General features: G+C 47.2%; 1 protein-coding gene across 1 annotated transcript in view; it reads left to right on the forward strand.

The window, feature by feature from the left end:
* Nucleotides 1-13,372, forward strand: part of TTC9 (tetratricopeptide repeat domain 9) — a 35,070-nt gene extending 21,698 nt beyond the window's left edge. Inside the window, exons 2-3 of the mRNA XM_052646331.1 lie at nt 6,841-7,023; nt 9,012-13,372. Coding sequence (XP_052502291.1) covers nt 6,841-7,023; nt 9,012-9,091 — 263 coding nt within the window. The 3' untranslated portion in view covers nt 9,092-13,372. The remainder of the gene's footprint in view (nt 1-6,840; nt 7,024-9,011) is intronic.
* The last annotated feature ends 344 nt before the right edge of the window (nt 13,373-13,716 follow it).

The following is a 13,716-nucleotide window of genomic DNA, read 5'->3' on the forward strand; positions in this document are numbered from 1 at the left end:
AATTGGGTGGGTCGTAGCAGTCCTGGGTATGAAGTCTAATAAGTAAAAATATCCATCATTTCACTGCACACACTAAATTTCCATTGCTATGCCTTAGAAAGACCCTCTGTCATTTTGCAGTGTATACAAATATCAAATCACTTAGGTTGTACACCCGAAACCAACAAAATATTTTGTCAGCTTCATCTCAATTCCTTTTTTAAAAAAGGAATCAAGATGCTAAAGAAGACCCTCTAAATTACCTTCCAAAATGTGTCTGACCTATTCTTGAAAATTTGCTCTAAATTAAGCTGTAGCTTCCTGCAGTGTGTGTGCAGGATTCGGAATGGAAATTTTCTCTGATTAACATACATGTTGCTGGGGAAACCACATTTGACCAGTGATTTCCTGAAGAACGAGTGTTTATGAAAATCGGTTTTTGTGCCCGGCGCTGTGTGAGGCATATAACATAGGTTAATTACCTCATTTTATCATCACAGGAGTTCCTGCAAAATAGGTATTATTATCTTCATTTAACGCATGAGAAGGAGGCCGAGGGAGATGAAGTAACCTGCCCGAGGGCCTGGGCTAGCCCATGTTGGAGCTTGGACTGCAGCCTAGAAATCTGTCTCCAGATGCTGCCCTAATCTGCAGCCGGCACTGGCACAGTCCCCTGAGCCTGTTCAGGGTGGTCGTGACCTAGACCAGCTGTGAAATGTCCTGAGTGTCACCTCTCTCCAGATCCAAGCTCTTTCCACTTGACTGCTATGCCAGCGCCCCTTGAAATCAATTTGAAAATGGCTCAGATCATTTGGTTTGGGAAAATTTCCCCCAGGAATGTAACAGCCACTTTTCAGGCCCACTTCCAAAAGAGACCAGCAAGGTGTATTAGTCTCCTAAGGCCACCATCGTAAGAGGCCACAAACTGTGTGGCTTAAAATAAGAGATGCGTTGTCTCACAGTTCCGGAGGCTAGTCGTCCAAGACCGAGGTGTTGGTAGGGTTGGTTCCTTCCGAGAGCTGTGAGGGAGAATCTGTTCGAGGCCTCTCTTCCAGCTCCTGGTGGCCTCCAGCATTCCTTGGCTGGTAGGTGGCCATCTTCTCCCCGTATCTCTTCACATCGTCTCTCCTGTGTGGGTCTGTCTCTGTGCCCAGATTTCTCCTTTCTATAAGTCATATTGAATTAGGGTCCATCCCGCTGACCTCATTTTGACTTGACTGTCTCTGTAAGAAGGTTGCCAAAGGAAATGGCCACCCACTCCAGTATGCTTGCCTGGAGAATCCCAAGGACGGAGGAGCCTGGTGGGCTGCAGTCCATGGGGTTGCAAAGAGTTGGACACGACTGAAGCGACTGAGCATCTCTGTAAAGACCGTCTCTCCATGTGGGATCACATTCTGAGGTGTTGAGGATTTGGACAACATACCTTGTCGGGAGGACACAATTCAACTCCTAATGGCGAGGCAGCCTTGGGGAGTGGGCTCCTCCTCCTCACTCCTGGCCCTTGGTAGGTCTTTCCTTTGCTCCCGTCTAGCCCATGCTCCCCTTTGGTCCAGCAGGTAAGGGCAAATAGCAGTGAATCAACTGTCAGAAGGAAACCAATGGCTCCATGAACTGGGTCTTCCGCCTCCCATCTAGTTTCCTTCATCTCATGCCAACAAGTGGCATGTTGCCCAGGCTGTCACCATGCCCTGCATGCACCAGAAAAAACAGAAGCAAAACAAGTGTTGGAGCCAAGAGAGCCTGACATGTTTTAGCCAGAGGTCTCGGTGTGGTTGCCTTGGGCAACATCTAACTTATGATTTCCTCTGTCTGAATGTGTGAGTGCTTGTACAAAGGGGTTCTTCAAGTTCCCGATTCTCTAACATGCTTCTACTGCAGACTCCTCTATGGAGCTAAGAAAGCCTGCCAAGCTCTTTCTATAAAACCATACCCTAACTCCCCAAGGTTGGCAGTGGAAGAGGAATCTCCACAAGGGAGGCGTGGCTGAGGATTCACAACCCCAGCTCTTGTCCTCCAGATTTACCTGTCTCTTGTAAGTTGCACTAGCCACCACTGCTGTCACCAGGTTAGGCTCAGGGAAGGCACTCCTTTCCAAGGATGAAGGGAAGCTTGTCTTAATTCTCCCCTGCTTGGCTAGTTCCGGGATGCAGCATTTATTCAAACTTGTCAGAAGACCCCAAACCAGAAAGTCCAAAATATTTCTTTCAAAAGGGCTTCTATCAATAGATAAGGTGGTCTGGGAGCCCAGGCCCATCTCCACCTGTCTCCCTACCCACCTAATAACTACATCTTCAGATCCAAATATTCACTGAGGTCACAGGCAAGGACAAGCCCCCTTTCCATCCAGCCTGAGACCTGCCTTCCCAAGTCCACCGTGTCCTCTGTGGAGACCAGCCGACAGTGGCAGCACTCATTCCCTGCAGGGAAAAATCCTGCAGGAAAAAATCCGGGGAGTTGGTTTGGGAAGACCTTGTCGGAACATCATCCAGTCTCTGTGCCCAAACATATCTCCACAGGGAAGTGGCGGAATTGTGTTAGACAAGCCCTTTCTTGCCCTTCCCACCAGTTCTGATGGTCATTGCCTACAGAAGATGCCTGCCCAAAGTAACAGGACAGAATTCCTTTGGAAGAGGAACCAGTGAAACAATTTCATCTTTCTATTAGGTGGCGAGCGTTTATATTCATAAGCTGTTAGATTGAAGTGCATGGTAGAGATCACTCAATGAGGTTGAGTCCTTGTGTTACAGGTAGGAAACTGAGGCCCAGAAAGGGAAAGTGATCTGCATAATGTTGGCTAGTGGTAATAGTGAATCCAGCTCCTCTGGTTCCCAGCCCAGCACCCTTTAGCATATTGATCCCTGCTGTATACTAGAGCACTGCTGCTGCTGCTGCTGAGTCGCGTCAGTCGTGTCCGACTCTGCGCGACCCCGTAGACGGCAGCCCACCAGGCTCCACCATCCCTGGGATTCTCCAGGCAAGAACACTGGAGTGGGTTGCCATTTCCTCCTCCAACGCATGAAAAGTGAAAGTGAAGTCGTGTCCGACTCGTAGCGATCCCATGGACTGCAGCCCACCAGGCTCCCCTGTCCATGGGATTCTCCAGGCAAGAGTACTGGAGTGGGGTGCCATTGCCTTCTCCATAGTAGAGCACAGAGACTTTAAACCTTAATTCAAACAGAGATCAAGTTGCTACAGTGTGGAAGAAAACTTTTCATGGATCATCAATGAATCCGAAATGGCAGTCTAAAATCTCCTGAGATAAAGGGCTCTAAGCACATGAGTGTAACAGCAGAGGAAACCTATTTCAGGGGGTTCCTAATGCTAGTCCTTTCTAACTCCTGGATGCCACTTATATTAATCCCTTTCTCCTGCCTTTCTGCCTCCATTTGAGTCAACCTAGTCACCATCATTCCATCATTCAAATACACTCTTGCCCTAAGAATAAAATCCCAGATCCTCAACATGAACCAGAAGGATCCATGTGTCCTGGTTTCATCTTGCTTTTCTAGCTTTATTCCCTGTTACCCTTCCCTTCAGTCTCTCTGCTCCAGCTGGGCATGGCTTCTCAAAGCTCCTCAAATAGGTGTAATCAGTCTGTCTTTCTTCCTGCCTCCCTCCCTCCCTCTCTCCCTGCCTCCCTTCCTTCCTATCTTTCCTTTCCTTTCCCCTCTCTTTGTCTCTCTCTTCCATATGTGTGTGTTAATTACTCAGTAGTGTCCAACTCTTTGCAACCCCATGGACTGTAGCTTGCCAGGCTATATGGAATTTTTCCATGAAAAATCCATGAACTTTTCCAGGCAGTAATGCTGGAAAGGGTTACCATTCCCTTCTCCAGGGGATCTTCCCAACCCAGGAATCAAACCTGGGTCTCCTGTATGGCAGGCAGATTCTTTACCGTCTGAGTCACCAGGGAAGCCCTGTTCCCTATAGAAAGGAACAGGGCTTCCCTTCTTTCCACTTAGATCAGTGGTTCTCACACAAGGGTGATCCTGCCCCTCCCAGGGGACACTTGGTGATATCTGGAGATATTTATTTTTTTGCTTGTTACAACGGGCATCTAGTTGGTAGAACACAAGGATGTAGCTGAACGTCCAGCAATGCACAGGACATTGCCCCACCCCCACCCCACTAACAAAAAATAAAATATTGATAGTGCTGAAGTTGAGAAACACTCAACCTTTGGAACCCAGCTTAAACACCACTTCTTCCAAGAAGCCCTTCCATGACACTTGATATTGGCTTAGGGCCCCTCTCTCCTCAGGAGGCTCCTACTCGTCACTTCTCTTTCATAGCACTTGGCACATGGGAGTATTTGAGATAATGTACCATCTGCTTTCCACCGCGGTGTACCAGCTCCAGGATGGAGTGGAATGTTAGGTCCATCACCTCATCCCAGCGCCCTATGCGGTACTCTGTGAAGTTAGGCATCACTTTTTGTTTTGTTGACCCTGGGACACAGAGGAGGCCAGTTTACACAGGTGCCCTTTTTCCAGGTGATGTGGTTTCTAAGGGCTTCACATGCAGACCCACAGATACCTGGGACAAGAGCACGGTCTTGGCAGCCAGGTGGAAGGGGGAGGATATCACAATTCTGCCACCTCCAGCAGGTTACTTAATTTCTCTGGAACTGGATTTCATCATCAGTAAAAGAAGCATAACATAGAACCTGTCTCCTAGAGTTGCTGTGAAGATGAAAAGATGAGTACCACCTCTGACATAAGGTAGGAGATTAATAATTGAGAGGAAGGAAAGGCAGGGGGACAATAGACCCTTAGATCTATTCTAAGGGTCTCCTGTAGCCCCCAGGCCCTGGGTAGCGGGCAGAGGAATGTGGAGGGGACATCAAGAGACTGCTAGTCAACCTGTCTTTCTTGACTTCTTCAGCTCTAAAATGTGCCTACCGACATCTCATCTTACTTATCCCATAGGCTTGTTATATGCACCCCAGATAACTCCCCACCCAAACAAGAGAGGTGCCTAAAAATTGCCTGTAGGTAGGGCTGAGTGCAGTCCAGACTCTTACCTCCTCCACCCTGGGTCTTCTTAAGAGCTCTGGCCTGCCACCCTTTCTTTCTTACCTGGATTCCCCATCTCCATCCAGACATTTGGAAAGGCAGCCCATCTGAATTAGAGCCAACCCCAGATTCCTCCGTCTTCCTGGGCTCTGCCTTTAGTGCCAGTAGGGCCTCCACCCCTGTAACCTGCCTGGCCCCACCTCCCACATGGTCTGGACCCTGGTCCACAGCCAGGTCTCACAGCCCACACCCAATCAGCAGGGGAATTCCAGACATTTTCACCGAATGAGACCTGGAAATTGATTGCTATCATTCTTTCGCCCAAGGTGGGAGGGGAAGGACTTCCCGTTTTCAGGCCTTTTAGCTTCCCCCTCAATTTTAGACATTCAAAACCTGTTTTTAAAAGAAGCAAAGGTTCTTTGCCTTGACTGCTCGGGTCAGCAGACAGACGTGTCTGAGAATGGAGGGCTGGACCGGAAGAAGACTCTCAGCAGAGAACAGAGGACATGAGATGGGACAGAGAAGTTTCGGATAGGAACCACTTTAGCCCTGGGGGCGGCGTTTGGAGCCAAGTCCCACACAGGTAGCAAGCAGCCAGTGAGGTTCAAGGCTCTTGACAGAACTCCTCTCCGTCCGCAGAGCTGTGTGAGTACCAGGGCAGACTCCAGCAGCATGGGGGCAAGGCAGGGGGCAGAGGGGCCTTGACTCCACAGCTAAGGGAGGAGAGGGGAGCGTGCCAGTGGCATCAGCTTAGCACGATGGACCCTACCGTGCCAGCAGCTCCGTGTTCTCTGTGACCACAGCCGCCCACACCCACGCCACCCACGCCCACAGGATTAGCAGCCTGCTGCTTCCATCAACAAGTCTGACTTTCCCCCTTTGTGGCTGGCGGAACCTGGTGGGGCAGTTTCCCAATCTGGATTGCTTCTGTTCCATTTCCTGGTTCTCATACCTTCCACTCAGTCTGCAAAAGGATGTTTCTCGTTTGGGGTTGGTTTTTTTTTTTTTGGTCCAAAATGCTTGATGAAAGATGGTCTCTTAATCAGTTTAGATCCCTAGGAAGTTATTTAAGGAATCAAAACAGCTCTAGTTAGATCCCCTAAAGATTAAAATCCATGACTTGCCTCTATCCAGAGGATGGTTCTTCCATGGTGGGAGAAACCTTGGTGCAAAGGACGAGGGCATCAGCAGCCTCCCCCATCCCACCAGCCAGGTCTTGGCAGGAAGCAGCAGTTTGACCTCCGAAGTCTCTGCTTTTATTTGCTTTGAAGAAGGTGCCCTGCTTCCCATGCCACCAACCCCCTTTTGAAACATCCCTCCAGTGTGTATAACACATCTTTTTGTCTTCCATTAATGCTTGCTAAAGGCTTGAGTGGTAGCAAGGAGGCCAAGGGAGCTCAGAAGGGCTGGGATTAGGGTGAGGCAAATGAGGCCCCTCTCCACCCCGGGGCGCTCAGTCTCCAGGGGCAGGCTTCCTCACCCTGACCCTGGCCCTGCAACTGATGGCTGGTGAGAGAAAGCTTCCAGGGGAGACGGTTTACTCAGAGATGACTGAAGGGGCCCCACATAGGCACTGGCCAGCCTCAGCGGGGGGCACAATTCAACCCGTAATGCAAGGCCAAGTAACTTGCTTGTGAAGGATATACGGCTTGTTGAAGATGAAACTGCATCCTAGAACCCAGGATTATTTGATGACAGATTCCATGGCATAAAGCCCACTGTAAAGCCCCGGCACCTGTGATATATATACCTTTACTGGTCCAAGAGGAAGAACCAAAGAGAGACGTTCAGAGGCTGCCGCTATTGTGTTGATGACACCTTCCCTTTTTGCTCCCTTCCTCTGTAGCCTGCCTGCTCCAGGCCGAGCTGGTGAACTATGAGCGAGTCAAGGAGTACTGCCTCAAAGTCCTGAAGAAAGAAGGGGAGAATTTCAAGGCCCTTTACCGGTCCGGTGTGGCCTTCTACCACCTTGGAGACTATGACAAAGCACTCTACTACCTGAAAGAGGCAAGAACCCGACAGCCAACAGGTAAGGCAGCAATTGCTCTTTTCTTACCAACAGCCCCCTGGGGCAGCTCCCAGACCATCTCACCGCCAAGGTCAGCTTTTTCTGGCTGGCAGGGCCAGGCAGAGGTAGAAATGGCCAAGTGAGGGATCAGATGTATGCTAGGTCTTGGAAGAAGCAGAGCACATAGAGTCTGTGCCTTTGGGATCTGAGTTCCAGGGAGCTTGGGCACCTCTTCTGTTTAAATAGGATATGGATTTCTTCATTTTTCCATCCCAGAATCCATCCCTCTTTACTTATTCATTGAATCCATATTGCGTTCTTACTACGTGCCAAGATTTGTGCTGGCTGCCAGGGATGTAGGTAAGAAGACGCAGTTCCTATATGTGAGGAGTTCACATTCTGGTTGATGAGACAGAATACAAGTGGGTAATTTGGAGGGTAAACCCAACATTCTTCCAGGAAGAATACTCCTCCAGGCAGATCCCAGATAACAGAGCATGCATTATCTGTACCGTTCACTTAAGTCACGGCCACCAGCCCCACCATTCATTATATATGCCACAGATATGTACTGAAGCAGGGCCAAGAACTCTTCCAAGTGCTGGGCAAATAGCAGGGAATGATGCTCAAAGATGCTGCCTTCAAGGAAGAAGACAGACAGTAAACAGACAGATTGATAATGTAATATTTAATAGTAATAAGTGCTATAAAGAAAATAAAGCAGAGTCAAAGGATCAAGACTAAAGTGGGTGCTATTGCAGACCAGGTGGTCAGGAACACCCTCTCTGAGGAGGCATGTTTTAAACCTTGACTTTGACTTGCTGTTGCCATGGTTGTTCATATGGCTGATTTTTTTTAAATGCAATTCTCCTTCCAAGGAATCTTGTTAGAATGAATTTACAAATACCCAATATACTGGTTTTTTTCTTTTTTTAAAAAAAAAAAGAACACTAATATCTTTATCTGTTATTGATTTGTTTTCTGTATATAATTTGTGTTCCCCCAACTACGCTATAAGCAACTTGAGGACCAAGAATGAGATTCATTCAACAGAATTTTCTTGAGTACCTGCTATATGTCAGTACTATTCTGAATGCCCTGCCTGGCATTTTGGAATATTATACACGATTCCTTTCTACTCCTGGAAGTAAACATCTCAGACAACCCTGAAACTCTTATATTCTGGTGTGTATGGGGCTAAACAGCTATTCTCTGTCCTTCCCCACTCACTAACTTGAGGACTGGAATTGGGGGAAATTCTTCTATTTGTGGTCAGGTGGTTGCCTAGAAGAGCAAAATCGGACAATGAAGCACAAGTCCTTTTAAACTCTCCAATTAAAAAAAATTGCAGTCAGTATTTACTGATCATTTGGATTGAGCACTTTTAGACATCTATTTTGATCCTTTCAGCAGTCTTATGAGAAAGGTTTTATAATCCCTGGGAGAGGCAGCCTTTGGAGTCAGGTGCAGTGACTATGTGTTATCTCCTTGGGCATCTGACTTGATCTCTCCGGTTTTAATTTTCATCACAGTCAGGATGATGAGACATACCTTACAGGATTCTAATGAGGGCTCATTGAGGCAATGAAAGTTAAAAACAGGACCCAAAGTAGACACTCAAAAATGGAGGTTGTTTCTTGCAAGATGAGACAGGAAATTCAAAGAAACTGGTAGGTTGCCTGAGATTAAACAGTAGCTAACTCCGAACTAAAAGTCTCAACTCACTGAACTGACTGAGGACCACTGGGATTGCTGCTGCACAGAAATAAGGGAAGAAACTCTCACTTCTCTCCTCTCCTTCCCATCTGTCCTCTGGGTCATGGGGACCTGTCCCCATGGAGGCAGGGAAGGAGAGGAACTGCACTCCAGTTGCCTTCTCGGTTGCCCTGGACCTTGGCTGAGTGAGCCTGCCCTGTCCACGATCTGCAGATGCAGCTTCGGTCTGATCCCCTGTAGACCCACCAGTCCCCTCACCAGCTGTTCCCTAAGGTGTGTTTCTCTCCTCACAGACACCAATGTGATTCGGTATATCCAGCTGACGGAGATGAAGCTCAGCAGATGCTCCCAGAGAGAGAAGGAAGCCATGTAACCAGAACACCTTTCTAGAGCCGCGCCTGGCCCAGGACATCCAAGCACCGCGTGGTGGAGAGCCCCTCCCTGGGTTCTGGTCCTTTCTCCTCACTTCCTCCTCCTATTACCCCTCACCTCCGTATCTACTCTCCGTGGGCACAGAAGGAGACCTGCGGATTTGGAATCTGGTGGGTTGCCCTGACAGTGGAGACAGCCTCCTTTCAGTAGGGGCAGCCGCTGAAAGAGCCCTGGCTTTGGCGAGAACAGCCGGAGGGACTGTCACAGGTTGGCAGTGCCCTTACAGCTCCGACTTGGGCCAGCACTCCTGACAAGAGGCAGAGCCCGGCAGGTGGACCCTCCCAGAGGCGTCAGGCATGGAGCCCACGGGCTGGACCCCTCCACAGCTTCTTCACAGCCTGGAGCATCTCACGGCAACTGTGATGGATCCAGGAGCCAGACAGACACCAGAAGCATCGGTTAAGCCCACAGAGTCCGAGAATTTGTACACTGGATTTCTGCACACACAAGCGCGCCCGCTCCCCACCCCCAAGAACCCGCAGCCCCTGCCTCCCTCCCTCCCTCGTGGTCTCGTTCTGTGCTTTCTCCTCTCCCCCTTGGGGATCTGAGACTCCGCCAGGATTCACATGCCATCGAAACCCACTCTCAATGCCCTCTGGTGACCACACATACCATTCCCCCAGACTCCCAGCCAGCAGGCAGCTGTGACTGCAGAAGGTCAGGGTAGAGTGGGCCAAGGACTGACCACGTAGGGCTGGGGGGAGGGAGAGGTGACATCTAGGGGACAGAGCATTGTATAGACTGGGAGACTGAACTGTAGATGAAGTTAAGTGTGAATAAAAATAAATGAACAGGCAGCCGTCCCTGTCACTTCTGTTGGAAGCAGCCCACTCCCTCCCTTTTACTCCCTCCCGCAACCCTCAGTCAGAGTTGCTTACAGCCAGGCAGGATGGGGCTTCCCCCAGAGCAATGGGCCACTTGTCCAGTGGTGCACAATGCTGGCTGCGCCTTTGTGCTTTTAGAGTAGGCTGGGATTATGGAGACCGCCCAGGGACTTGGCTGGGTGGGAACCTGTAAGACCCTTTTTGATGAAATTATCTGGACTCAATATCTAGCACGTAGAATGTGTTCAACAAATATTTGTTGACTGAGTGAATGATGACTGCAGACTGGTTCTCCTGCCTTAAACTCATTTGATCCCAGCCTCGTCTCCAGATACCTACGCTCTTTTTGCGATGCCATGTAGCTTCAGTCAAATAAGAAACATTTACTGAGGGCTTGTTGTTTGCCTGTCATTGTGCAATATGCCATGGGACGAAGGATGTAGTCCCGGTCTTCAAGGAGATGGAAGAGTTGAGAAATAGTCATAGGAGATTATTACCAATGACACCTTTAATTTATATGATGCTTTAAGATTTTCAAAGCACTTTCATGTATTTTTTGTGTGATCAGTGAGACAATATTGTACAAAGTAAAATATATACAGATGCAATAATGTTAATAGTGAGCATTTATTAAATGCATTCTCCTCAGATCTTTACATGTATAATCTCATTTCTTTCATGTAATTACCCTACTATTCCCATTTGATGGATAAGGAAGCTGAAAAACAGAAAACTTGTCCAAAGTTGCATGGCCTTAATTGGCATAGCTAAGATCTGAACTGAGTCTGTCTGACTCCAGAGTTTCAGCTGTTAACTACTCTGTAGTTAGTTGGTGCCCTGAAAAGTACTGGATTGGCCAAAGTTTTGTTCAGGATTTTCCATAAGATGTTATGGAATGAAATTTTTGACCAATTCGATATTATATTGGATAGTTGTTATTGTTTAGTCACTAAGTCGTGTTTGATTCTTTTGTGACCCTATGGATTGTAGCCTGCCAGGCTCCTCTGTCCATGGGATTTCCCAGGCAGGAATACTGGAGTGAGTTGCCATTTCTTCTCCAGGGGATCTTAGCAGGACAGTGTGTGTGACAAGCCCTGATGATGCCAATGATGGTACATGGGCCACCTTTTGTCATTTAGCCCTAATTGAAAAATGGTCCCTAGCACTTGACTCCCTAGTGGTGGAAAAGACAGCTGAGACCCAGCAGTTCTTTCCGTGTATTGTTCATTCTGCTTGCTGATGGGCCAGTGTGTATCCCAACAACCCACCAAGCACTCCTCACTCCCTCCTCAGCTTTGGGAAAGAGTCACAATTATAGGTAGAGAATGAATGAAAGGAAACACAACGTTAATTATGGGTTATTTATTTAATCAGAGGCTCTGGCACTGCAGGATCCGATCACTGCTCAGGGTAGAAGCCAGCAGCACAGGTTATATTCACACAGTTCCTCAAAGGCTTCCAATGGGGTCTGCAAGAAGGTGCTAGAAATATCCAGGGGCTGGCAGCTGCTTGTCGGTAGCTCAGCCTCTGGAGAAGGGAAACGGGGAAAAGCTGTTATTGCTGCCATGTAATCCCCAACCTCAACCATATCCTTCTCTCTCTTCTCTTCCCTTAAAATGGTTTCACGTGACCCCAACTCAAAACCATGCTACCGCACTCACAGTACAGGCAAACGCGCAAACCTCCCCCCTTTCCAAGACTCCATCCCATAAAGTTTGTGAATTGGCAGACGGCTCGTTAGGATCTGAAGATGAGGTCAGAGGTGGCCCGCAGAACCAGTTCACATTGGCAGGGTCTCTCTTTGGTCTTCACGGAGTGAGGATGGACTCAGAGGAGCTATTCTCAATGTGGAGCAAGAGAGGGTCTTGCCTCACCGAGAGTTGGGGCAGGGCTGGACAGATGATGTTAAGGTTATTGCCATCCTTCCCAGAACTAGGTGAGGACAACCTTGTGGGTCCTCATAGAGCAAGTAACCAGGTCATCTGCTTGTCTAGTGACGTAGACATGCATGCTGGGAACTCCATTCACTGTGACCCACAGTTCAGTGATCCCAAAGAAGAAGCTGCCTGGGGAGATGTTTGAGGTGGTGGGACTGAATTTTCTGTGCATTTGTCCAGAGACTTCAGACAGCTGGTAAGCAACATGAGGTTTGTTCACCTTACCAAACCTTCAGCTTCCTTCTCCTCATCCTGCCCCCAAACAGAGACTATCATTTAATACATGTTTTGTTTGCAAATGTCACTAACTGAGCTGAACTTGGAGTGCTCACTCTGGATTTGACCTGCTTTGTCATCTCCTGCTGGGACTTTGGTGATAGAGACTTTGGAGAAAAAAATTACACTTTTGTTGTAATTATTATGAGAGCCTCAGATGTGTATGGTAGAAATATTAGGGGAAAAAAAGACAAATTCTGCCCCATAATCCTACTGCTGGAGACAGATAATGTTATCCTTCTGAATGTTTCTTTTTGGTATAAATGTACACATGCACATCCTTTTTAAACAGAAACTGGATCATACTGTACATACTCCTTAATAACCTACTTTTCAAAATGTGTATTTATATTTTAGAATATGTAATACATACACAGGTACAAAGTTCAAGAAGTATGAAAAGCTCTAGCATCAAAAGTAAATCTCCTTCCCACCCTATCTGCCAGCCTCTAGTTCTTCAACTACTTCTATCTCCTTGCAGAGACAGTTACGCATTTTCAAATGTCTGTATCTATTGTGTCACAATTGCCAGCATATTGGACACCCTTTCTGCACCTTGTGGTACTTCATTCACAATATCATGAACATAACATGTTTTGTGCATCTCCCAAGCTTTTTCAATAGCATCCTCACTGGGTGAGTGGACCTTCATTTGGTAGCCAATCTTGTAATAGTGACTATTTCATCTGTTCCCAATCTCTACTGTAAATAATGTTGCAACAGACATTCTCGTAGCTAAATTTTGCACATATCTAGGACTGTTTCCTTAGGATAAAATCCAAGAAGGAAATTATTTGGCTATCTTTAAGAAATTTGATATACATTACCAACTGCCCTTCAGAAAGTTTGTACCAAAGTACTCTTCTTTTGCGGGCTTGAAAGTGCCCTGTTCCCTGCTCCCTCACTACCAGTGGGTATTATCACTTATCAAATCTTTACCAATTTGATAGGAAAATAATAGTGTATCAACATTACACGAATTCACACTCCTTTATTAGTGAATAGCATCTTCACGTGCCTATTGGCCATTTGTACTTCTTTATTTGTGATTTTTCTATTTATTTGATATTGGTATGTTTATCTTTATTATCAATATGTACTTTTATTAAGAATATTGTTTTTGGCAAGAAACATTGCCAATATGCTTTCCAAGTGCTTTGCTTTCAAGTTTTGTTTATGGTGCTTTTTGACATACATAAATCTCAATTCTGCAATTAATTTGTTCCTCTGTTGCCAGCTTCTTCTGCCTACTGTTTGTTCACTCTCTCATTTCTATCAGAATGGTCCTTCCAAAGCACAATCTGATTATGTCACTTCTGCTTAAAAATCTTTATTGACTCCTCATCACTTTTAGGACAAAGGCCAATCGCAGCATGAAACACAAGGTCTTTCAAATGATTTCTCACACAGACTCACCTCCTGGTCCTCTTGCCAAAGTTCCCTGCATTCCAATGCTACATAGCTTCTTGTGATTCCCTGAACCCATTGTTCTCAGGTCTCTTGGCCTTTCCATGCTTTCCAAAGCCATC

Source organism: Budorcas taxicolor, chromosome 10 (genome assembly GCF_023091745.1).
Source record: "Budorcas taxicolor isolate Tak-1 chromosome 10, Takin1.1, whole genome shotgun sequence".
Taxonomy (NCBI): domain Eukaryota; kingdom Metazoa; phylum Chordata; class Mammalia; order Artiodactyla; family Bovidae; genus Budorcas; species Budorcas taxicolor.